Consider the following 27328-nt stretch of genomic DNA (forward strand, 5'->3'; position numbering starts at 1 on the left):
ACACATTTGAAAATGAGTGTAAGAAAGGAGGAACTTAAGGATGTGGATGTAGCTGAACATCTTGTACACTTTCCTTATAAACACAACCACTCATAAGGGAGTTCCTCTTTCTACACAGAACCGCGGTGTGGCGTTCACCAATCACCATTTGAGGATCAATAGCACAAACGTTGTTCTCAACCAATCAGACGAACTGGTTGAACTGGTCGTTTATCAGACAGCTAATCGCTGAGCGGTGTTGCCCTGGAAGGGCGGGTCAACATTTAGTACAGGAAGAGAGGTTGAAGTGAGGTGGAGGAATCATCAGTTAGCTCACTGCTAGCTGTCTCCTGGAGCCAACCGCCGATGTGTTATGAGCTTTGTAGCCGAAATCAGTATATTATTTTAGTTTCGATAGTTGCAACGATGACACTCTGACACCAAGAATGGACATAAGTTAACAATGACGGGGGAGAAAAAGAAGAAAAAGCGGGTGAACCGCAGCATTCTTCTTGCAAAGAAAATTATAATAAAAGATGGAGGAAGTGTGAGTTAAATATTTATTTATCTTCGTTGAACCAGTTTGCCACGGAGCTAATCTTACTATTGTCCTATGAATAAGTTAGTAGCCCATGTTTATATCAAGAAAAACAGTGGTGCGGCTTTTGTTTACGGCTTTGTGTCTTTAGTGGTTTGTCCCAGCGGATAATGTTAACCGTTAGCTGGGTCCGCCTAGCTAACTCAGCTAGCTGTGTGCTACCATTGGCTAATGTAAGCGGCCTTCGTTTACACGTCAGCTCAGGTAACGCAGGCTAGCTCATATTAACGTTAGCTGTTTTTCTTGAGGTTTTCACAGTAATTCTGCTGCCCAAAGTATATTTGATACCTTACTTTAAACTATCTATTTAATGCTTAACGGTTTCTCTCGTTTGTTCAAATATTGTGGAATTTATGCGTGACAGTGCATCACTAAACTGGGGCTAGGTTAAAATTAGCTCACTAGCATATGTGTGTATTATGTGGGGTGTTTTTGTCCTGTTGTAAACAACGGTTAATTAAATAAAGGGTTTAAAATACTTAATGTATTACCTAGCAAATGGTTTAAGAAACAAAGTAAGCTAACTTGTTGGATATCTTTAGGTTTGTTCGTTTACGAAGGCTAGATAGGGTTGGTAGTGTTTGTTTAAAAACAAGCAAACATACCGTTTAAGTCAACATACCAGGAAAGCAAATATACTAATTGCCACTGTATTAACAGCTGTGCAACGCAACTAAGCTTATAACCATATAGGGTTTAGAATCGGGTGCCAATGATCTTTAAACATCATTTAAAGATATTTTTCTATGACACATTTATACCCTATTGTCTGGGTTATTGACACCTGTATTCAAGGTCGGAACAAGTCCTACTATAGTGACCTGTGATAAGATGCCCTTACCTGGGAGCATCAAACCTCTTTAATAGACATACCAAAATAAAAGCAATTTAGGATCAGTGAACCAATACTAGGTGGTGGAGTGATGATTGTCCCAAATGAGACAGTTGGCAAAGAAAAGTGAGTATGATAGAATTGTTATAAAGAAAACAGTGAGGCATCAGTGCTGGTTATATAATCAAATGAAAACCTGTGCCAAACAAGCTGGGTGTCCAAATGAAGACACACAGACTTGTAATTGTAATTAAGAGAACAAAAAGGTTGTTTTCCCTTTTTGTAATGGGCCTGTATTCCTGATGACAACCTTCTGTCTGAACACCTGACATGATGTGGCGCTGTTCCAATTAGGTCTTCAGTTTAAATTACAGTTATTTCTTTACTCCTGCAGCAAAGTCTGTCCACTCAGCTGTTAATATTTCACTTTCAGCAACCAATCTAATATGGCTTAGTTGCATTGGTGTCAATAGCTAAATTTGATCTCTAAAGATGCAGCCTGGCTGGGATTTCAGTTGCAACATCCATAATATGGATGTTGCAACTGAAATCATTATAATACAACAGTTTCAGGTTAGCAAGTGTTGTTAAATAAAAAGCCGGGGTTCTTTCTAATTTACTGCTAGTCCAGCAGTCAAACTCTGTAGGCGTTTACTTCTCGATGCTTTTACTCTCCCCACATAGGGAAATGGCAAACCACATGAGCGAGTAAACTAGCAACTAGAGTCTTTGTAAAGTTGGACCTGGCCTACTTTGACTGTAACAAAATGATCACACCTCGCTTTGTTTCCTGCCAAAGATCGTGCTTCCACGCTCACTTTTCACCGCACTTTGTCTTCACCTCACAGACTTGTATAGATTTTACTGTGCCGTGGTGAAGTGTCTACTTCACTAATCACAAGGTATTGCATTTGAATGAAAGTTAAAAGAATGTGTTTTTGCTCATTAAATAGATATGTTTGTATTAGGAGTTACCGAGTAAACAATAGCACATAAAAGTTTACTTGTTGGATTAAATACTTTGCTTCGTACCTGTGACATTTTCTTTGAATGCTGAAGGGTTAAACATTTATTTGAATGAATATTGTTGTGTTTGCCAGTAAACATGCTATTCAATCTGATGCCACTTTAACCTATATACATGTAATCTAATTTTACTCAATAAAATTCAATTGTCATCATAGTCTCAATTATAGTAAGGCAATTTATCTAAAATTACACGTCATGTAAATGGTTGAGCCCAATGTCTTACATTCATTTAGTTTACAGTATGTATGACTTAATTAATTGAGCCACAGTGATCGAATGCTTTTGAATTAATCTTGCCATGAAATAGTGAAATGAAGAAAATTAAGATTTGTATTTAAATTGACAAATAAAACAACTCGCAGTAATTGTGATATGATGTGGTGGCTTCTTTAAGTTAAGATTCAGCAGTTTATTGACGAAGTCAAAACTTCCCCTGTGTACACATCCTCCAGTTTCAGAGTGAAAAAATATTTCTCATAATCGTACTCACTATTTCCTAACTGTGGGCAGTCCTACAGATCGGCTGATGCAGAGTATTGTGTCATCAGATGGATGTTGCTTTGAAATGGATTCCAGTTTAAAGTTTGATATGTTAATGTGTACAGGCAATTTGATGCTTTTAAAAATGTTTGTTGCTTCTCGGCTAATGATCTTTCTAATTGTATGCGCCTCTCTGTCTCCATCCAGCCTCAGGGAATCGGTGAGCCGAGTGTTTACCATGCTGTGGTGGTCATCTTCCTGGAGTTTTTTGCATGGGGTCTTCTTACCACCCCAATGCTCACGGTAAGCCTGGACACAATGTACTTTAACATGGAGGCAATGTTATGTAAACTGACATAACTTTCAGTAATAAATTCATACGCCTACACCTCTCCTCTCTAGAAACTTAGCCAGAGAGTTTTCCATTGACTGGAATCGCACCAGGCCCATCAGTGTCTATGAATGATTGAACTCCTAATCCAATGAGCCTTGTGTGACGCAGTTTTGTTTTTTGTGCGTGTCTGTTAGCAGATGTTTATTCAAGCACTACTGGACTGAGAAATATGAAAAGGGCATCAAACAGTTGTATTGTCTGAGCACCAGTTCTTTGTTGAAAAGGCTTATCAGGGGGTCACTGGTTTGTGTTGTCAGGCCACAGCAGTGATACCGACGAGCACGCCACGCACTCACTGTGCTCTGCGAGTGGTGGAGTGTACGTGTTTGCTACAGGCAACTCAAACAGCATTATTTAAAATACTATTCTTAAATGTCACCTGTCTTTCTGAAAAATGTTGGCACCAAAAGATCAACCAATTTTTGAAAAACAAGGATTATTATTTCCTTAAAAACTGATCTTAATTGTAAGCTAAGAGCTAAGGTGACTGATAGTGACGACATGCTTTATTTCACACAAGCAGGGGATCGTGTATTAATAGTTTTTCTATTTCAGGCACCATATTTTTTCATTTTTCACCCAAGCTCGATATTTATTAAATCCTGTCAAGGCTTTCTTAGCCTAAATATTTGTTTTCTACTAAAATAAATTACCATTGTTTGAAACTAGTATCCCAAACAAATGGTGGCAGACATCTGTTTGCCAGATGATGTTAACCAGACAGGCTTTTGCAGTGCAGACTGCTGTTTGAAGAGGTGGTTATATGTGTAACTGTTAAGCATTAATTACTGGGGGTTTGTTGCCCTCAAGATCCCTGGACGGAGGGAGGATTTGCATTTTGGACTAATCAGAGGGTGCCTGAAGATGAGAGGGTCTGCTTCACTGCTCCCAATGAGCGCGCTGCTTCATTAGCATCCAGCAGCAACAGCCGTCACTGAGCCTTCACAGCCAGTGTGTGTTGGGTAGCTGACTCCCAGAGGAACAGAGGAGATTCTTAGCCATGCCACAAGCTTCTCCACATGTTCTCATTTAAACCGAGGCTCCATGTTCCCACAGCAGTGTCAATGACACTTGTGCTCTATGCTTGCTGCACACAGACATATGGACTTTGAACTGAACAACATATCAATGATTTTTTACCATCTAAACACGTCTTTCTCTTCCGTATTCAAACTATGATACAGTATTAGAGGAACAGAGTTTCTGATTTATTTTTTCCTGAAATACTTGAGGATTATTTTTATTTGCGGGAAAGCACAGTAAACCAAGCATGCTCAAAAATATAACCGTTCTCCATTTTTCAACCTTGCAAGTGAAGCAAGTACTTAATTTCTGTAATGCATGACTTTAATCTCGGTAAATCTGAGTTGTTTTTTTCTCAGAATATGACCTCCCTCCCCAACTCCATAATTAAACATTTTTGAGAATATTAAAAACATTTTCCAACAATTCAGACAAAAGGATTGTGCAGACTTGAAAAGGTATTTACTCTCGGAGTACCTCACACAGAGCAGTTTGTCATCTAGACACCAACAAACGGGTGTCACTGTAAGTCAAATGTTCTAAGATGATCTGATACCACGAGAACAAAGAGGAAGGTTATTTTGCACACCATTTTTATTAACCATATTACTCAGCTCCTCAGTTTATGGCCCGACTGTCCTTTATATCAAGATGAATACGCTCTGTAGTGTCCGTGGCCACGCTTGGATTGTCGTACGTACTAAAAGTATTAATGTTCTTCTCAGAGGGAACAGCAGTTTGAAACGGGCAAGACCACTGAATTATGGTCCTTGCTGAACTGCATTGCTGCATGTAGCCTTTCACCCCTGGGTGCAATTAGTATAGTGTGAATTTATTTTTTTGTATAAGTGTAAATTGCTTTGCACAGGACGTTTCACAGGTCTTGAGCCTACCAACCAAAGACAGAAAATAATATGCAAAATGAAAATGTTTCTTTTGGATTTAAATTCGCTAAATTCACTTGGTGGGGCCTGATATATTTTATTTTATTGTTTTAAAGGCTTTTTATATCAAGGAAACAAAAGATAATGTATTAAATGTTCAGTAAATACACAATTGTTTTATATGCTTTGAACAGTTTAAGTTGATCTGCATGTCAGTGTTTGTTTTGCTTATTATATGGTTTCCCAATGAATAAATGATGTTTTAAAGGTTTTATTTGATTACAGAATAAAACCAACTCAACCAATTTAAGGATTATGTGTGTCATGTCCCTGTGGAACGTTTCAGAAAACACATCAAATATACAATATGTATGTTCCATCTAGGCCTTTATAATGTAAAATATGATTCCTTTTACAGTTTTTGTTGCAGCGTCTACTTTAATGCCCTCGGCCTCAATGAGTGAATTAATGGTCCGTCGCTTTTGTTCGATTTTCACACTTTTTATGCTTACTAGTTAACTCTACAAAGTACAAAATCCCTTGTTTGAAATGTGATGCAGACTGTTTGCATCAATTGGTTTCATGTTGCGTTATCTGTGTTTTGGTTTTCAGGTATTACACCAGACATTCCCACAACACACATTCCTGATGAATGGGCTCATCCATGGTGTCAAGGTAAGACAACAGCACACACAAACACAATATTCTGTGGTGACAAACCATGATGCAAAAACACATTCCTGTGTGCATGTTGGCAACTTACTACTACTATTACAACATCCTAATACCAAGCTGTATCCTTGTGCTACGACTACATTTGTGTTCACTGTGGGGTTTTTCAGTTAATAATTAATAGCATCATTCTGGCCTTCTCTAAACCTCTTGACAGTTTGTACTACTGCTCTTGCTGTTAAATAACATTCTTCTTCAGCGTGTTGATCTTGCTTTTATTTGCCCTTGGATGATTAGCTGAGCGTGTGTGCTCTTGTTCGGCGACGCCCTGCTCGACAACAAACGCAGTTACATGTTAACACCTGCGAGCTGTCCAGTAACGGCAGCCGCTCCCCAGCTGGAGACCGAGCAGCAAACGAGAGCACACACAGCGATGGGCCCCGAGTGAACCTTAATGATCTTTATTTAGGGAACGTGTGTCCAAACATAGTTGGAGAGGACACGCTTGTAATTTATTTCTGGGCTTTTTTCTTGTGATCACACGGATGAAATAAAGAGATTCTCTGAGGAAGAAACACTGTGAACAAGCAGAATTAAGAGGACACATATATTAGTGACCAAAACATAACTATAATGGCACTCTGTTGTCCGTCCATATATCAATGTAAAGGATTTCTTATTGCAGACTACTAACTACAATTTCTTGGTGACACAAGACATCAAAGTCCACATAAAAGGCTCTTTATTTGTCCAACAGCAGACACTGGTAGCTTCAATGTCAGTGAAGGACAAACTGCAGCTAGAGCTTCACATGTCGCTGATGTTGATTTTCCGCTCGAGCTAGCCACGAGATCTAGGTTATAGATATGTTTTGTTACATTGCGCCGAGTATGTTCATGAACTCGAATCAGCGTCCCTGTTAGTCTACAAGTGGTAGCTTTACTCAAGTTATCCATTAACAGCACTTTTCTGATACATTTACCTCCCTCTCCCCCCCGTGTCCTCCCCCATCCTCCTCTCTCCATCCTCTGCAGGGTCTATTATCATTTCTGAGTGCGCCACTGATCGGAGCGCTTTCAGACGTATGGGGACGCAAATCCTTCTTGCTGCTAACGGTCTTCTTCACGTGTGCACCCATTCCACTGATGAAGATCAGCCCATGGTGAGTGCAAAGCGCGGACCACTCTAACAGCGAATACATTAAAGCTCCAAAGATTATTAATTAACTATAAGGTTGCATTGTATCATTTGTGTTTGTTTCTATATTGATAATCTAATCTCCTTTCCTCTTTCAGGTGGTACTTTGCCGTCATCTCCATGTCCGGCGTGTTCGCCGTCACCTTCTCTGTGATCTTTGCCTACGTGGCCGATATCACGCAGGAGCATGAGAGGAGCACAGCATACGGTTTGGTAAGGAGAAAAAAATAGGGTCCGTTTCAAATTGTTATATAAAGTAGTATTTATGACTGTACCTCAAGATGGCTGAAGACAAAAATAGTTATTTTGATTAGGCCCTTAATCTCATAAATTATTACCGGATGTATTATTCAACAAACATTTCCATGAACGGAGAAATCAAGATTTTAATGACTTTACCTAAAGTTTAAAATGATTATGAAATGGAAATATTTGATCACTTATTTCATTCACTGGAGTAATATGCATCTGAATAACAACGCTGGATGACGCATGGGGTAAAGTACGTCACCCTAACAGCAGCTGTGCATACTTTAGACCGGCACGTTAAGAAGCTCAAAACAATTGACAACGCTCTCTAGAATTCTATATTCCTGCATATAAATACTAGTGTTATAAACCATTTCCAATTTGCAGAGCTTATATATATACCACATTGTAGGGCTGCTCGATTACGGCAAAAATCATAATCTCGATTATTTGGGTCAATAATTGTAATTGCGATTATTAAATGTGATTATTCATTGACTTTGAAAACATAGATTTATTGGAGAGAAAAAATGTGAACAGTATGTTTTTAAAAGTTGATTACCCTGAACTTTAAAGTGGACCTATCATTCTATATTTAAATAATATAGTGTAGGACCATACCTATATAAGGCATATTTATACTTTTTATTTTTGAAAATACCAAACAGATCATGCATTTTAGCCATTCCTCATTTCGCTCAATTTAACACTGTCTTTTCATGGGCTGATTCTGTGAGAACAGCACCATCTACAGGCCTGGCATATGTACTACAGCGTCTCCAGCGCTTTCGAACGGCAATGTCCGTGGCTGTCTCCTCGTGATTGGTGGAGTTGGCCCAAAAGGTGTAGCGCCACTTCTGTGACGTCATAGAAGTGTTCAAATCTGGATCAGTCTGTATCAGATCCGTTGCAGCCCCTTTTTAAGAGATTTGGGTATGGAGGGAAATAAAGAGGGTTGTGTTTTAGGACACTTGGTGAGTTCCCTGACACACCGGGGACACATATTCATGTAGAAAAGACGTACAAAAGTGCATTTTGCATGATAGGGGTCTCCTTTAAGTATAATTCAACTGAAAAACCAAAAAAAAAAAAAACGTTTTATTTCGATTACGTTGTTTTCGTAATCGCTGCAAGCCATAATCGTAATCGCTATTTAAAATACGATTAATTGAGGAGCCCTACCACATTGTTGGGTCTGTGTGAAAATACTTCATCATACTGGAGAGGAAAACCATCCTTTGACTGGGCACAGCCATCATACTTACATACAGATGAAAACAATCCAAATCGACGTAAACATCTCAGAAATGATTAGGAGGCAGTTATCATGATAGAATCATGCCCGTGTCTGTTTTGAGTCCTTAACCCAAGAGTCCTCAAAGACAACAGCCTGACAAGACGCATCCATCACTTCCTGTTTGTCTCACCGTGAGCTCCCCCCCCCCCCTCCAGGTTTCGGCTACCTTTGCAGCCTCCCTGGTCACCAGCCCGGCCATCGGAGCCTACCTGTCCGTTAAATACGGCGACACCTTGGTGGTGATCCTGGCCACGGCCGTCGCTCTGCTCGATATCTGCTTCATCCTGGTGGCCGTGCCGGAGTCTCTGCCGGAGAAGATGAGGCCGGCATCGTGGGGGGCGCCCATCTCCTGGGAGCAGGCAGACCCCTTTGCTGTGAGTACATGTACATGGCCCAGTGTAACACATGGGTTAATCAAAAATAAAGGACCAGCAGTTTATTGCAGTTTGTTTTATCAGCTCTAAGTATTTCTTGGAATAAAGTGGGATAATAATGTGTGGTTAATTTATTCAATGGAAGCTTACTTACATCATTAATGTTATTAGTTGTAGCAAATCATGCTGGGAACAAACTGTTGCAGGGGCACATTGCCCACAGAAACACAATTATTTTAATGAGAAAAAAAGAACAATTATTTTATTCATTCATTCCTGCATAGCAACACAAAGATGCATAACCAGATTGCTTTTTGTAATGAATACATTTGACTAACACTGTAGCTTTAGGGATGAGTTGTTATTTTATAATTTGGCTTTGTTGCTGCCTAAATGTATATTTTGATGAAGAAAACCAGATTAAGGGGCTTCTGGATTATACATGTGTTATACAGGAAAGGGTTGAAATGAAAGGTATCCATGGGGTGTTCAGTTTCTCTTTTTAAAATAGGAGTTACTGGTTTCACAGAATATGAAACCCATGTTGATTGCTTTGGTAGTTCTACCTGTGATACTGGCCATTCAAATATATGTTTTAATCCAATGTAAGTGCTTGGGGACAGATTCCACAGTCCTTGCACTAACATTGCTCATGTTTGAAATGAAGCCTAATCCTTCGTGCTGTTCTCTTGCTCAGTCTCTGCGTAAGGTGGGCCAGGACCCCACAGTGCTCCTCATCTGTATCACAGTGTTTCTCTCCTACCTCCCTGAGGCCGGCCAGTACTCCAGCTTCTTCCTCTATCTCAGACAGGTAACACACTGCTCTCCCTGCTTACCTTTTTTGTAGAAAAAACACAAAAAAGACAGATTATACACATCTAATATCGCCTAATCATCCAAAAATGTGACCTAAAACTGTCATTTAAAGATTTAACTTCAACTTGTTTTCATGTCAACACCAACAGCTCTTATTTTACCATATTGTAAAATGAATTACATAATGATTGTGGTGATATTCAGAAATGAAAAACTGCTTCCTCAGCTCAAGTTGGGTTTCCACACAGAGGACATTGCAATGTGGTATTTTATGCAGCAGCATCCGACTTTATCCATTAGTTTTTCTAATAAAAGACTTAAATTGCTACTGGAAAGCTCGTCGAAGTATAGCTGAGGGGGGGATTGTCCAACACACACTTTTGCTAACATCACTTTAAGATTGGATCAGCAGATCTGCTGAGCAGCCAGTTTCAGTGTGTATAAGTAGAGCACATTTACAAGGTGTCTCAGCAAAATGCAACCGCAGGAAATCTATTTTAAAACCACAACGAGCCCAAAATGGAGAGTATCATCTGGAAGCAGCAGGTCGGTTTCTTGACAAACTGATTTCATGTCCTTTCGCAATCTGCTGAAGAGAGGATTATGTAAAGAGTGTCAGGAGAACCAGTCGGGGGAGTCTGAAGCTCATTCTCTGCTGCCACCATCCTTCAAAAGCCAGAGAACTAGTTCTGAAGGATTGCTGTTAGCGTTACTCTACACGCCTTCCTGTTCCAGTTAGGCCATTTATCATATATCTCTCCACATTCATTGTAATGAATTATACATACTATTAAAGTGGATAAAGGGCAGTTTGACCTAAATCCAAGGGAAGGAAAAAGCCAAGCACCTTTCTTGTTCCAGGACACAATAGTCAACATCTCGTGTTTACATAAGGCCAAATAAAAAAACTTTTTTTCCATTGTTTTGTGAGAAATAGGTTTAGTGTTTGAGATACTTGCTCGTCTCTGCATGCTTGTTCTTTTCACGTCCTAACTTGTGTTATCTGAATGCTCTCACCCTCAGGTCATAAGCTTCACACCAGAGACAGTCGCTGCCTTTATCGCTGTCGTGGGGATCCTCTCAATAATAGCCCAGGTACGACAAAATACACTTCTGCTGTAGAATTGCATGTGATATTGAGGAGTCATGTTCTGAGTGTTATTATTGGGTTTTTTGTCTATAACGTGGCAGAAAAGCGTAAAAGATTTCAGAATTCACAAAATCCCAGAACCCAAGTTGCCAGTTTGAAATCTAAAATAAGTACTTCCTTTCAAAGGAAAAATAAAAAAAGGAAAAAGCTGTGTGAAGAGCAGCAGAGGACGGACAGACATGTGATGGATGTGTGTACACAGCAGACAGTCTTCATTTTTCTTGCTTTGTCTAAAAAAAACTAGTTTTTCAGTGTACCATTAGAGAAGACAAAGGTGTTAAAGCTATCCAAACTATTGACATTTCATTTTAACATTGTTTCAGATCATCTTTCCGTCCATATAAGATTCAATAGTGATTACAACAAATATTGAAAAGGTTTTGATAAATGACTCAATGCGTGTTTAAGGTTTCTTGTATGACCTTTGTTCTGTGTTTCCTCAGACGGTGGTGTTGGGGGTCCTGATGCGCTCCATCGGGAACAAGAACACCATCCTGCTGGGCCTGGGCTTCCAGATCCTCCAGCTGGCGTGGTACGGCTTCGGCTCTCAGCCCTGGTCAGTACACACACACACACACACACACACACACACACACACACACACACACACACACACACAGTCACACACACACACAGTCACACAGTCACACCTTTCCACTACTTTTATTTATATTTACAAGTCGAATACCCAATATTCTAAAAACAATCATATGTTTTTCAATTCCACTTATTGATTCACTAAAGTGAAGTTGAGCTCAGGTTTCAAATTAGTTGGCAAGGTTTACAAAAGTGAGTACTGATGTAAGAAAGAAAATGTAATCAGTCAGTGAATATAATTCAAGGAAGGAAGTAAGTTTGGCTAACATGACTAACATTTCCTGCGACATTGTGCAATACTGCAGTCATAGTCATAATGCCTGTGACTAAGTGAGTGATGGCCCGTTCAACCCCAGGGAAAAGGTGAATAACTTCTGCATAGCACATCAATTAACCTTTTGAATAAAAAAGAAAATCATAAAATACTTTAAAACAAAGGATTTAAAAAAAATTCTTCTGCCTTTTTTTTTGTTGATTTTTGTGACAGTAAAGAGAGATTCCTTAAAAATGGAGTAGAGTCTGATATAAAACTGAAATGGAAACTATTCAAATCTAGATGTCAATGGTTTTGCGTTGAAATATGTTGTTGTTGTAATACCATGACAAACCACCAGAGGGAAGCATAGCCTCAATCCACAGCACTGTAACCAGATACTGGTGATAGTCTATTCTGATAGTGTAGTGTTGTAACTCGAAACCTTTAGTTTGACTATTGCGTAACAGTTTTTTTTACACGTGCACAGGCATTTAACTGTCTTTGACCTTACAGTTTGAGATGAATCGCCTGTCAAACATGCCTTTGTATGGCAAAATAAACCGTAGTAAAACTAATCCTTCTGTGTTCATTCACTTGTAATTGGAGAGATTGTGGTTTTTATAAAAAAAATCCCCCGCCCACCCACACAGGCCACACTATCAGTTTCACTTCTCTTGTAGTGAGATCATATCAACTGCGTCAGTTTCTCTTGTTGTTTTTGCCAAGAAGTCGGAGTGACCCACAATGTGTATTGATCCTGAAGGGAAACATTCACGACCTGTCTCCTTGTTGCTCCGCTCTGCTTTGGTCAATACCCAGGAAATTAGGTTGAACAAAGGTCAAGCTGTTCCCTGTTCACAAAAATATAAACAATATCCTCTGTCTAGTGTCTATGTTTGGGATTATCATTCGAATTTCTACAATTTCAAGGCAGTCAAGTTTATGATGGAAATACAAAACATTGTCACGGTTTTAGTTTTTCGTGACAGTGACATTTTGGAATTTGTCATCTCGGTCCCTGTTTACTTTGTGAATGTCCCCGCTGTGGGACAAATAAAGGGTTTCTGATTTAATAATAGCAGTTTTGTTCAATTAAAATAAATATTTGACAATTTATTCAGATACGTTTTTTTACACATACGGTTTTAACCAAAATCTGTGTACCAACCTTTCATCCACCTTTTAAAGAACGTGTACAAATCAAATTCTTGAAAGGTTAAATAAGGCTTTGTTTGCATCCTTAACAAATGTGTGTTGTTGGCTGTAGGATGATGTGGGCTGCTGGAGCGGTGGCAGCCATGTCGAGCATCACCTTCCCCGCCATCAGCGCCATCGTGTCCCGCAACGCAGACCCCGACCAACAAGGTAAACATCTCTCACCTTTTCTCTGTCTTGTTGTTAAACTAAGCATGTACCGTAATTTTCGGACTATAAGGCGCACCTGAATATAAACCGCAGCAGCTAAATTGAATGATGTGTACATATATAAGCCGCACTAGACTATAAGCCGCAGGTGTTTTTAATGTTTAATTACCATATGTAAGGGTTCGTGCACAGAGGGGATTGTCGGGAAAGAGATGGCTGTTTGAGGAAGCTCCCATTTATTAACATTTCAACAAACAAGTTGCATATTTGCATAACGTATTCAAGTGTTACCATTTAGTGCAATAGTAGCTACAGAACATGTACTGTGCTGTGTAAACTGTACTGTATCACATAGCGTTTCAGACACACAAACTTTTCAACTTTCAAACTTAAACGGTGCGCTCCCAGCGCACGTACCGGCAGTGATCTACAGCAGTGGTTTTCAACCAGTGGTACGGGGACAAACTGTCTCGCTCTCGTAATGTCTGTCTGTCTTGCTCTCGTTCTGTCTCTCGTACCACTCTCGGTTCCACTTTTACTTTTGCGCGCTACCTGTCTCACTCTTTTCTGGCCTCCAGCTTTTCCTGCTGGAGCCCGCCGCTTAAAGGTGGGGGGCGCGGACCGGCCATAGAGCCCATAGAGTTAAAGGTGGTGGACTGTAACCTGTAAAATCCATAGATTTAGGAGGTCCCCTAGTGGCTGTTAGCTGTAAAAATCCATAGATTAGCCGAACCGTTATATAAACCGCAGGGTTGAAAAATGTGAAAAAAGGCGCGGTTTATAGTCCGAAAATTACGGTATACGTGTTCTTTTTCTTTAAACAGAGTGCTATCTGTGATCTTTTAATTAATATAACCGTTCTGCTCAACTAAAAAGTCTGAAATAAGTTAAATGATTGAAACACAAAGTACAAAATGTGACTTTTGTTATAGTCACAAAGACGTATGTAGATGTTCAGTTTGCCCTCTGAAATGTAGCATGTATCATCTTGACAGCATTGTGTTTCTCTCCGTCTGCCTGTAGGAGTTGTCCAGGGGATGATTACTGGAATCCGGGGCCTCTGTAACGGTTTGGGCCCCGCTCTTTACGGTTTTGTCTTCTACCTGTTCCACGTGGAGCTGACGGACCCAGACGGAACTGAGAAAGGTGGCAAACCCAACATGGCCAACCCCACTGATGAGGTAGTTGCACAATACTGTTACACAATACAAACATGTTGCACATATTGAAGCTGTACTTAAAGAGACAGCTCCTCAAAATAAGGAAAACTCATACCTGTAGTGCTATTATTGTTTTGGTGTGACCTCTAGACATATCTGTCTTCTATCAAATATGATGTTATTTCATGGCACTTGTGGTGCTTAAAGTGGTAAAAAAATTAATACAGCTCTTTCTAGAAAACAGGAACCGGTTACTCAACATAGTCCACAGATCTTGTGAACACTTTTATGGAAGCACCATTTTCTTTCTACAGAAATACACCTTCCAACCATATCACTGCACAGGAGGAAGCAGCTAGTTCCTGGATAAAAGACTTGTGTGTTGGCTGGTGTAGTTTGATAGAGGAAAAAAATGGTCTTGGTCAACAATGCAACAATCTCGATTCATAAATATATCTACATGTATCTATGTTAGATTTTTTATAGTGAACTGTCCCTTTAAACAGGATGTGAAGTGACTGTTATTTTGTATATATTGATTGTTGCGTTTTTATTTAGGTCTTAATGTGTGCACATGTAAAAATGTGTCTCTGATTCTGTGTATATATATCTACATATTTGCACACCTATTTTTCTATACGTTTGTTTTTATATTCGGGATTGTGGGAAACGGTATTTCGATCTCTCCGTCTGTACACACAAACTGGAAAATTGACAATAAAGTTGACTTTGATGATTCTCTTTCTTTCTTTCAGAGTTCCATCATCCCAGGCCCCCCCTTCCTGTTTGGTGCGTGCTCCGTGCTGCTGTCCCTGCTGGTGGCGCTGTTCATCCCGGAGCACACGGGGCCCGGCGGGAGGCCCGGGGCCTACAAGAAGCACAGCAACGGGGCCCAGAGTCACTCCCACAGCCCCCAGGGCAGCGGGGCCGAGGGCAAGGAGCCGCTGCTGGAGGACAGCAGCGTATAACCACATCTCCGGGGGGCAGAAAGCTCCAACCAACCAAACACACACACGGACTGATACACACATTTCACCACATGGACACACACTCACCTCAGGCACACATCAGACTCAAGTGCCACCAAGAGGTGTTTGTGTCCACGGCACAAAAAGTGGGCACCCCTAACTTAGCGGCCCTTTTCTTTCTTTCTTTTTTAAAGCAGGGTATAGGGAAGACTCTCAAAGCGCCCCGTTATAAAGAAAGAGTGTGTTGAGGATCATTTGCTCGGGCTGCAGTGGAAAGGTGTGTGACCCGGTTGAGCTGGACTCTTATCCTTGGTTTCTATTAAAGCAGTGACAGAGAGCGAACAACAGCTTGCACCCCCCCCCCCCCCCCACACACCACCTTCTCCTGGTACAAAACCAACCAGGGTGTTTTGGTCTAGAAGTGAGGCTGGGGTCAAACGTTACTAAATCCCTGTGTGATAATTAATGTTCCTCTGAAGCCAGTGAAGTGGCAACTTTGCTTGTCCAACGAGGGTTTAACAAACAGATAGTTGAGCACTTGTCTAAGCTAACCTCTGATTGGATGCTTGTGATGCAGCTCTGTTAAAGTCTCTGGAGAAGTGAACTCAGATCTTACTCTGAATGCACAGCAGAAACCTGCGAGGGGAGTCTCTGTTGGAGACGCTGCCTAATCAAGGTCAGGATGGGTCAACCAGTTCCGATATAAAAAGCTTCGTAAGACCACACTTTGTCGCAACATCCCACTTCTTACAGAGAGAGGTGGGAGAGAGACTACTTTATTAGCAGAAACTGTTTCTTAATGTTTACTTGCCATTCTCTAGATTAGTAGTACAGTTTGGGTTGTATATTTTCTCCGTTAGAAACTGAAGGCTAGTTGTGCTTCAAGTTTTTATTCAAGAAACAAATGTTGCCTCGAAGTGACTTAATATATATATATAAATATATATATTAATTATGTAACCTGTATGAAGACCGAGGTCTGAGAAGGCTCTGTAATCTTTACGCTATCGCTCCCATCGGAGCCGTTACACACTTTTTATTCCTCCTGTTTTCAAGCCCACGTTAATTTTGTTACCGGACATTTATCACCATCATGGTCAAGGCTGACAAAAAAACAGGTTTTTTAATTTCATAAGCTTCTGGAACATTTGTAGCTAGAGAGGAGTCGCTATCAGGATACAGAGTCTTTGAATTCATATCATTAGGTTGAACAGAATATCACTCGTGCTGCTGCAGTAGATCATTCAAAGGTTAAGTGTGATGTAATGAGCAATGAAACGGTTTCACAGAACCCCTGGCGTTTAATGTAATCTTCATACAGTCAACAGGCACTGCATATTTCCCAATTTGTAATTAACAGATGGTAGACAGTTCAGATGTGAAGCATCTCAAGGAACTGGCTTTTAACTCGCAATTGTGTAGGCATCCGATTCTCCACAAAAGGAGCGGTTTGGTTATTGTCAGACCGGTGTGTGTGTGCACTTTAACCCGCACCACCTTTAGGAAAACAAGTTTGTAGCCAAACAAATAATTGTTGCCCCCCTACAGGCAAGGAAGGTAACAGCTGCTTAGAGTTTAGCAGATGTGACCGCTGCAGGTGGTTTTAAAATGTCCACAAAAAAACATGCTAACTGAAAAACTCAAACTATTCCATCATAAAGTGTCTCTCGAGGATCAAGTTCCAATGTATTCATTCATAAAAACATGGAAATAACAGTGTTCACATCCTAGTAAACCAAAGCAAATATAGAAAATAAATTCCCATGAGTTTAAAACAACACAAAACTACATGACATGAGACAAAACAACCTTTCAAACAGAATGAAAAAAACAAAACAGAATTAGAATATGAGTTTTGATCCTGCCTCCTACCCCCTAGTATACATTCAAATTAAGCAGCCTGTGATTTTGAATCCATTCGTTGGTCGACGCCTCACCCTTAAACAGGTTTTACTCTAATCGAGCCAGTGGTTTTTGCACATCGGCATATCTGTCAGCTGTTACCTTTCCAGCCAATAGGTGGCTCAGGTTCAACATGACCCTCAGAAACGGTTGCAGCTCCATGATCCAATGATTTAGTTCTACACCTATTTTGGGGTGTTTCATCAGTGACACTGTGATCCCTTTTGTTCACAAACTGCACGAGAAAATGATCCTAGAAGTTCATTTATAAATGCCTCGGGTGCATTTAAATCAAAGCTTAACACGGACTCGAAGCTAAGTGGGTGTGACGCTGTCTAACATCTATCTGAAGAGAAATGTTCGTCTTATATTTTGTGCCAAATGTTTTATTTTTCTTGGTTTGCTTTTTCATACGGTGTGTGTGTGTGTGTACGTGTGCTTGCTCACTTGAGTGATTTGAATATTTTCTTTTGTGTGTCTTAATTTCTTTGGCTGAAGGTTTAATTTTTAGTGCTCAAACTTCATCTGATCATTTTTAGGAATCTTTTGGTTAGATGGTTAATCTGTTCAGTTTCAATCTTCAATTAACAACAAGCATTTCAGTGTGTAGTTACATTTGATATTAGTCCCAGATTGATCAGTAGATAACAAGTCACTGAATGTTTGAAGCCAAGTTGTACATGTTGACCACACTATACCCTCAACATTTTGACTTAACCTGTCCTAGTTTTTATTATTTCAGAAGGGGAGTTACTAGACAGGAGGCCATCGGTGTCGATTTATTCTCTAAATATCATATAGTTCTTTATCATTTATTGGACCAACACATTGGTAAACAATTCAGATCCTACACAAATTGGTAAGATTCTGCACCAGCCCATGTGCACCCGTACATTTTCCAAGCAGACGACTGTAAATGTACAAACGTCACCTGTACGTACAGCTAATGTATATATCTATCGCTCAAGGAGACGGCCACCTCTTGGTCTATTTGGTTGTATGGTGCAATTATTATTCTATATTTCTCAAGATTTACCTGCTAGCCACTCCTGTTTTTAGTACGATGTGGTTTGTGGCCTGAACCCCCCTCTCTGTGTGCCTAAAATTAGCCAAGAAATGAGTATGGCAACATAAGTAAATGGTGGTTATTATGTAAATATGGGAAACTAATGACAAACTATTTATTAAAGGTTTATTGTACAATGAAATGTTTGAGTTGTCTTTGTGAGTTTTGGGAGGTGTGTTTCATTATTGAGCCAAAGCTAATTGAGTGGAGCAAGTAAACATTAAATAATTCTCATGTGTTTTGTTTAAACAGGGATCTTAAATATAATGGCTGCTAAATCCTATTTGATCCCATAACAAATAGTTAGTAACCCATTCAGCTTTTACTGACTCTTCATAATACCAGTTCTTTTTTGTTTAAAGCTCTCACTTTTCTGGTTAGTTGTTTAGTAATCCTGCCCTTCGGACTTCTATCGCGGCTCTAATGCCTCCCTCCACCAACACACTGTCTGTTATTAATGCACAGACATAAGCTTACTTACTCTCTGAGCCTTTCTTTATTAAAGCCACATGGAGGCAGTAGTAAAGTCTGGCAGGAAACGAGGCCATCACTCCCCTGAGCAAGTGTAGTAGGTGGGCGGTTTGATCCAGAATCAAGTCATTTCAGAGCCACAATGATATCTTTTTGAATGTTAAAAGCAGCTACTGTAATAACGTGCTGGGGAGAGGAATGTGTGGTGATTCATGAGCTATCTGAATATATTGAACATTCCAGATAATCATTTGAACAACATTAGGCGTTTCTTTTACCTTTCTGTGCCTCTATGGTACAATAACGTTAACTTAAATGTCAGCGCTCACAAGAGTTTTGTATCCACAGCTTTAACTTTAAAAATATCCTTTTTCTTTTAGTGTTTAGTGTTAGTGTGTCATCAGTCTTGTAGAAATGTGTATTTGTAGCCTCAAGATCCTTTCACAAACATGCATCATAATCCTTTACTCTTTTATATTTCTCCTATTACTTGGATAGACTTGTTGTATCCATCAAGCCCTTTTGAAATGTTGCTTTATTTAGAAACGGTTACCTCTTGATATAGGTGCCCCAATGTTTTAACTTTTAGATTTTATGGTACATTTTCAAAGACAAACATATCAAGAACGACAACAAGCACGCAATACTGAAACAAATAAATAATTCAATAACAGATGGGGAGGAATTACAGGGTCAATCTATTTGATGCATGTGTTCCTATACAACAAGTAGTGTGGACAAAGGAACACATACATGCACGTGGTCTTGTAACAGTACATGGTTTACTCCAAAACTTAAACTAACTTTTATTATTATTATTTAATGTATTTGTTCTCCTCTTTCTCCTGATGGATTCTCTATGACTCAATAAAGGTTCCCAAATGAATTAGAGGTTGCAATCATTAAGACATGTTTTCACTTATTCATATGTTGAGTTCTGTTCATTTTACTTCAGCAATTGATTATGAACAGTAAATCTGCAGCATGGTGTGAATGTGGAATAGATATTTCAACTCATTAATGTGGACTATTATTGATAAGAGGAGAATAGTCTGCGGGCCGGAGCAGCCTCGCTGTGTTTATACGCTCTGCATGTGATGAGACAGGCAAAGTGTCCGAGTGTAGCAACATGTGCTGTGTGGTCTTAGGAAGAGATAATAATAAGACTCTTAACTTTAATCCACGCTCATTGTTTCTGGAGATCTCTAATAGCACTGGACACTGAAACAGTTGTGGAAAGTAACTAATTACATTTTTCAAGTACAATTCTATCTTGTATTTGACTTGATTCTTTTAATTTTTAAACTACTTTATACTTCCATTTCAGAGGGGATACAATGCGATTAAGTCTACTACATGTATGTGACACTTAAACTGACTTTTTAAATATATATTTTGAAAAGGATCTTGATAGGAAAAAGGACAAATGAAAGGATCTGAGTACTTCTTCCATGAATGGCACTGAGGTGGATTTTGTTAAAATTGACAACACCAGGGGGTCTCATTTTGAGAGTCCTTCATCATTCAGTGAGTACCATGTTGGCTTCAGTGTGCGAATGACCACTTGATTACTGTTTCATACCATACTTTGATTTAAGTTTCCTCTACATGTAAAAGTTATACAACATTCGCTTGCACCACAAACCTTTCCCCATGTCAAACACAAACGGCTCCCAAAAGAAGGAAAGGGGGGGGGTGTTTTAACTTGAGGCCTTGTTGCTTGTCGCTACACAACACATCAACACACGGCAGGTTCCAGCTCCCTGGGAATTAGGGGCGCGCTGCCTTGTTGGGATTAACAGCTCTCTGGCAGCGAACAGATCGGGCATGTTTTAACAAGAGCGACTTTTCTGAGCACTTTAGAGAAGGTAGCTGCTTAGATTATTTCTAAGGCGTAAGTGTGAGTGCGGGAGTCCCTCTTTAGTGTTTTTCTGTACTTTGTGTGCTCATGTTGCAGATGAAGGGAGGCCATGTGAATATTTGGGGGAGCTGCTGGAATGTATTGTGATGTATAGTCGCTGTCATAGCACATTTACTTTCCAGGCTTCAATTAGGTGCATGAGAGTGGAAGAGTGCTTACATGTTTGGAAAGTGGCCTCCCTGACTTGGCTACAGGCCATGCACAGTCCACAGCACTATAAATGAGAGAGTCCATTAACCTGAGATATGAAGTGTATCCATCATGTTCAGCCTCAAAACCAAAAGTATTGTCTTTGCAAACACTGTACGTGTCAGCAGGAAGAAATCTGTCTTTAGAGGCGTGCAGCTGAGACGTACTGGGAAAGGGAAGTGGGCCCAGTGGATGTCCCACTCTGCCCTGACACCAGCAGCATCTTTTCCTGTAGCACACTGACGTCGAGGAAGAGCCCCGGGATGAATCATGTGTGAACCTCATTGTTCTTCCAGTCAAACAGGTCTGTGTGAACCTGGCATTGTCACTAACATCTGCCACAATGTCGACTTTCCCATGTTCTATATGCAGACCCTCAACCTGACATTTCCTCACATGACTTCCTAGCACATTGGTTGACGATTAACTCAGAGATAGGTGTGGGCCTCCGGCTGCTTGCTCTTTCACACACAAGAAACCCAACATCTCTGGATGCTTTTCCTCCTTATGGAAAATATTATCATTCTTAAGCCCTATACCCCACCTCTTATAGATACAGACGGACATAAATAACACCAGAATGTCACAGTGTTCATAAAAACACAGTGAGTCCGTCTTATCACGCTGAACTCTGACCTGTTGTTTTTGCTGTCACATTTAAACTGTGTGTGGTTGTTTTTAATGCAGCTCCATGAAGCAGACACCTTTAAGAGTGGCAGAGAGAGCAGCCACTTGCTTTTATGTAAGAGCACTTTAATAATCCCTGCCTGAGGATTTCAAGCATATTTATGTCATTACTGAGAGAGAAACAACATAACTAATGCACCTGTTGTTGTGAGTGGTACCACAATGATGGCTTTTCAATGGCTGTTTACCACGAACGGTGTCTACTTTGCTGCTTCTTCCCCTTATAATAAGATATATTAAACAGCTCTTACCTCGCTGTGTGCTTCCTTATAACCTTTTAGTTGACTTTTAGCTGAGCGCAAATCAAGCTGGGTACACGTCGGCGCTGAAAGAGGTATTCAGATATCTTGGATTAAAACTAGCAATACTACAGTGTAGAAATAGTCTGTTACAAGTCCCGCATTCAAAATATTGCTTTGGTGGAATAACAGAAGCATACACATCAAAAATATTAATCTTATTTACTGGATTATAATTATTGATGCGTTAACGAGTTAATTACTTTAATGTGTGTCGCAAATTCGCTATAAAATGGGTCACCTAAACCCACAAATAGTAGTGACCCAAATCAGGAGCCCTACTGAAAATGTTCGCTTATTTTAAGTGATTGTTTTTGTTTGTTGACATATTACTTTTCTACTCATTTCAGAAACAAAAGAGCATGCCGAAGCAGAGGCTGCTGAAAAAAGTTTAGGATCTAGCAGTAAAAACATTATTTTTCACAGAAGTTGGTGGAGAGCTAATTTTAACATATTTGTTGTGACCATACAACCATATCTCTGCTGATTAAATATTCTAAACTCAAAATGCATTAACTATCTTTTTCTTGAGTTTTGAACCCATATCTCTCAGCCTTACAAACAGGAATTGTGGCGACCCAAAAAGAGAAGTAATAAAAAAAGTTTTTTATTATTTGAATGATTATTTTATTATGTTATCTGTCTTTTGTCTCGTCCGCTTCAGTGTCATTGTTTAATTGCTCTGGAAACCACTTAAGAATCAGCTGCCAAAAAGCTCCGAATGTTGATGTTTTGCCAAATTCCTTTCCGGGACATCTATTTTTGCATACTGTTCGTCTTCCGGGTCTAATTTCCTGTTAACTTAGCTTGTGAAATCAGTGTTTTTTGACAGACCCCATGTAAATATCGGATGTTAAAGCTTCCTTGAAGGCACCACAGAGGAAGAGTTATTTCTTGAGCAGCATGACCACACAACATAACTGCCGACAGGAAACCAAATGGCGGGAAATTGTTCAAGCAAGTTTAAACTCTGGCAAATACAATTTGTAATACTTAAGTTAAATGAATGGAATACAAAGCCTGGTTGGGAGAATCTTGTGATGTGCTTTGACAAGGTGTAACCAATTATTAAAAGTAATCAGTGTGTTATTTGTCAATGGGGAGATGGATGTAGGAACAGACCACTGTGTTTGCAAGTTGTGGCTCATTAACTGTGACACTTTCCAGATATTCAAGACAGTTAGTATGTTTGTTGTACCTTTCCATTGCAGCCCCTGGTTCGCTTGAAACACAAAGATACATTCTCTCAAAGTTGAATGTATTTATCTATACGGAAATTAAAGTGTTCCCATTCATATCAACCACCACTTGTTTACAAAAATGTAAATAAATAAATACACCAAAAAGACCGACAAAACATTATTCCACAAGTGCTCCATTAAAACAGAAACATAAAAAACAAACTGAGATTAAAATAATAGGGATGTAACGATATATCGGATATCGCGGTAAATAAATGTCTCAATACCATCGTGAGACTGACAAAATCTACCGCAATTTTTTTTTCTTTTTAAAAAAAAACTTTATTTAACCAGATGGTCCCATTGAGATCATCGATCTCTTTTTCAAGGGAGACCTGTCCACCATGGCAGCAAGTAGGTTACAACATGAACATAAAACAACAGATAACACAAAAGGACATGGTATTTACAGGGCTACATGTACATACCTGGAGACATTGACAAGTACCAACAGTATATGTATATCTCGCCCTGTCAATAAGCCTCACCTTCTTGGCAAAAATTGTATTGTTTTTGAAGTGGTGGAGAGACAATGCACAGTTTGACCCACTGCTGTCACCCATGGCCAAAGCATATCTCTCTGTCCCAGCAACATCAGTACCAAGCAAGAGAGTTTTTTCCACAGCAGGGGATATTGTAAACGCCCAAACATCCCAGCTTCTACCTGGAAATGTGGACATGCTCATATTCCTAAAAGATAACCTTGATGATGCTGAGTGAGTGAGTTAGTGAGCTAGAGTTGAGTTACTTGAAAAACTAAAGTGAAACTTGATTGATTCTATTGCAGGGTCTGATTATTATATTGTTGACATTTATTATTTAATAAAGAAAAACAAATTCACATTCTTTTCTTTTCTTTTTCAATATCGCGATAAATATCGTACCGTGGACTTTTTATTGCGATATTATCGTACCGTGAGTTTTTGGTATTGTTACATCCCTATAAAATAAGGATTACAATGAAATCATAAGAGTATTTTTTCCTCGATTTGGTTGGTTGTAAAAAATACTCCAATGATTCTGTTTAATAATGTTCTTACTGTACTGCAGGTCAAATACATACATGTCTAAATTGCAGCAGCATATCAAACATGTCTTATTATTTGCAGTAGTGAAACTAAAACATGCAAAACCACTTTCATGTTGCACTAGGTGTTTATGAGGAATGAGTCAAATCAATTCTTCGTTGTGGTTGATGATGATTTTAAACACCGCCTGTGTGTTCTTTCCCCTTTCACCTGAAGCCAGTAGAAGCCAGGGTCCTGTTGTGGTCGTAAAGTCTGTTCCACCTTCACAGACCCCAGCAGAGGTCAGGATTAGCGGGTCGTCTGGATTAGGAGACACGGCACAAACAACTTCCCTTCAGCCTTCAGTACCAGGCAGCAGGCATTCACATCATGTTTTTATGACTCATTTGTTATTTTGTTCAGCGCATCCTTGATAACACATAAGTAGTTCTGAGCCATTATGACCCCCATTTGGACAAAACAGCACATGGGTTACGTGAACCTCTGGCCCAGGCGGTTTCAAGTATTAGGTCTAAAAAACAGTACTTTTTCTTCTTACAGTGGTAACGATGTGTTGAGTTTTTGCAGTTTTGTGATTTAAGATTAAACATAGGTTATATATATATATATATAATATATGTATTGATAATATACAATCCCACTTTTCCTGCAACACCTGAGTTTTCCACATGTTAAGCTTGAAAGCTGTGAGAATTAACTATAGCCATTTCAATTTGACGTTAATAATGGGTTCATAGTAATTTTGGGGAGGGGCTCTGAAGGGGCCTGAGGGGATGCGTTGTCAGTGTTGTAAACTTTAATGACTTTCCGGCCAGATTTATTGACTTTTGATCATGTGCTGCGAACTCCATTAGAAAACAGAAAGATATGCTGGGTTTTCAGTTTGAGTCAAATCTATACTCTTACATGGCTTTCCTGTTGCCGACCCAAACTTTAAGGATATATATGTTAATGGAGTTAATGGTTCACTTTTACATGACATTAAAAAACATAAGAAACATGTGCTTATGGTTTATAGAAGATTACATTTAGCTAAAATGATTAATTATTAAAGAGGGTATTTAAAGAAGTTATAAGGCACTTTTGACATACAACACATTTAAAACATTGTTTTATTGAATTCTGTAAATGTTGTTAAATTTAACTTTTATGCTGAGGTGTTATTCTTTCCCATGTAAAGCACTCAGTTACAATAATTAAAAGATAATTGGTTATTATTTGTTGTTGTATGATAGCATGTATCTAAATCTTAAATGCTTCTGTAGTAACCCCATATGCAAAACATATCCTCTTCTCAAAATATCCATTATAAGCACAAAATACTAAAGAAAATCATAAACAAAAACTTAAAACTCTTACTTAGGATATTTGTTGTGAGTGAAATATAAAACTTGATTTGGCACATGGCTCCATGAAGTAATTTGCTAGGATTTAATCTCATTAGGGCACCTCACTCCTGCAGACTGCACACACAGTGTGATTATATTTAAGATATGGAAATTACAGCCATGCAGTTTAGCTCTGTTTCCTTTTTAATGCGCTTGCGTTGCAAGATGTCCTAATCGGCTCAGTAACTAATTATTTGTGTGCCATTGTAACCTTCCTCTTACAAGTGACGCATGTTGAGAGGCGTTAGCCCGCATCACCTCTTGACCTTGCTGCTTCGCTCTTCCTTCCACCTCAGGAGTGTTGTTGGGAACATGTGGGAACCTCCAAGTTTTCCTCTCTTGCCAAATAACTCTGATTACAAAATGCTGATGTTACTAATGAGCTGCTCTCGTGTTTTACTTTTCTTCTAAGTGGCCCCTTCCGTCTGAATGAATGCCTGCAACTGCAGATAGTGGTTGGTGTTCATTCGCACACATGCAGAGAAATCTCAACTAGAGAATATTTCATAATAAAACGTTGATTGAAATGTCACTGCTGCCACAGAAATCACGTAATTGCAGCTTTTTTAGTATTCCAGTCAAATCTATTTCAGCATAACAAACAACAGGATAGTATTATCTTGCACCAAACAGGCTGCTGCGTAATCAGGTAGTGAACAAGCAGTGTTGATAGAGATGGCATTGGGGTACAATCTCAGCTCACATAAACAAGATATTTTCAGCCTCTGAGAGCTCCTGTGTGAATGATGTGTTTTTCCATATTGTTTTTCCGAGTGTGAGAACATCACTGGATCAAAAGGAGCATCATGTTCTGTTCCTAAACAATAGTTGACTCAGACAAGGATTTTCCTTCCTCATTCTTTCCTCCAAAGCTTCCTAGAATAACAGAGGAACTTCTTAATTTCCGAACATGTACAGTAAATCTTGTTCTACCTTGCATGTTTGTTGATACTGCATACTTTGATTTGCAGTATGCATACGATACTGCAGTGGTCCCCATCTCTATTTTAAGACATCCACAGGCTCTTTCAGAAACACATATGACTTCATAAACAACCCCTGTAATGTATCAAATGTATATGTTGGATTTTAATTAATCTGACACTATAAACTACATAAAAGTGGATGTTTTTTAAATCATGTACAAACTTATACTGATAATGATTGGGTCAGTTTGGTCAAGTTTGATTTGTGCTATAGTAACAGATGCTAGACCTTTAAGTTATGTATTCTTTATATTTAGCTATTTTTATACCAAATGTATCAAACTATTTCCATTTTTTATCTGACAAGTTGATGAAAAATGTTTCCCTGATGTCCAATTTTTAATATGAATTATTCCAAACTCATTATCCATTACAATGTATATGTCTTAACTTTAATTAAATTCCAGCACTTACAACATTGTGTACATCTTATAAATGATGTTGCATATCTGTAAACAATGGTCAATCTGTTTGACGAAACATGAAACAAGTATTTGTAAATATTTCACAATTGCAGGTAGTAAAATAGTTCAATACACCAGCTGCTCCTCTGTCTGTGTGATGTTGCAATGTGAACAAATAAAAGCGGAGATCAACAACAACTGAGACTGTGATGTGGCCGCAAAATAGCTTGAGATAAGATTGATTGTTTCCAAGGTCCAGAGTTATCTAATTCTGAATCCGAATCGGTTCACTCCTTCAAATGCACAAGTGTGTCATATATCAGGGGAAGGGGCAAAGCGCTGAAAACCAATCCCAGTAATGGTCTATTATGTACAATTCAATTATTAGAATAATGATCTCCAATACTGTTTTTTAATTTGAATAAC

At 39.2% G+C, this 27328-nt stretch overlaps 1 protein-coding gene across 1 annotated transcript; it reads left to right on the forward strand.

The window, feature by feature from the left end:
- The first annotated feature begins 246 nt into the window (after positions 1-246).
- On the forward strand, positions 247-18430 carry mfsd14a2 (major facilitator superfamily domain containing 14A2). The gene is made up of 12 exons (XM_079649223.1): positions 247-526; positions 3126-3221; positions 5832-5894; positions 6926-7053; positions 7187-7301; positions 8790-9008; positions 9706-9819; positions 10848-10919; positions 11418-11530; positions 13095-13192; positions 14216-14373; positions 15108-18430. The coding sequence occupies exons 1-12, from the start codon at positions 443-445 to the stop codon at positions 15318-15320; spliced, it is 1473 nt and encodes a 490-aa protein (XP_079505349.1). The 5' UTR covers positions 247-442; the 3' UTR covers positions 15321-18430.
- Positions 18431-27328: the final 8898 nt, after the last annotated feature.

Source organism: Notothenia rossii, assembly GCF_949606895.1.
Source record: "Notothenia rossii genome assembly, chromosome: 9".
Lineage (NCBI taxonomy): Eukaryota > Metazoa > Chordata > Actinopteri > Perciformes > Nototheniidae > Notothenia > Notothenia rossii.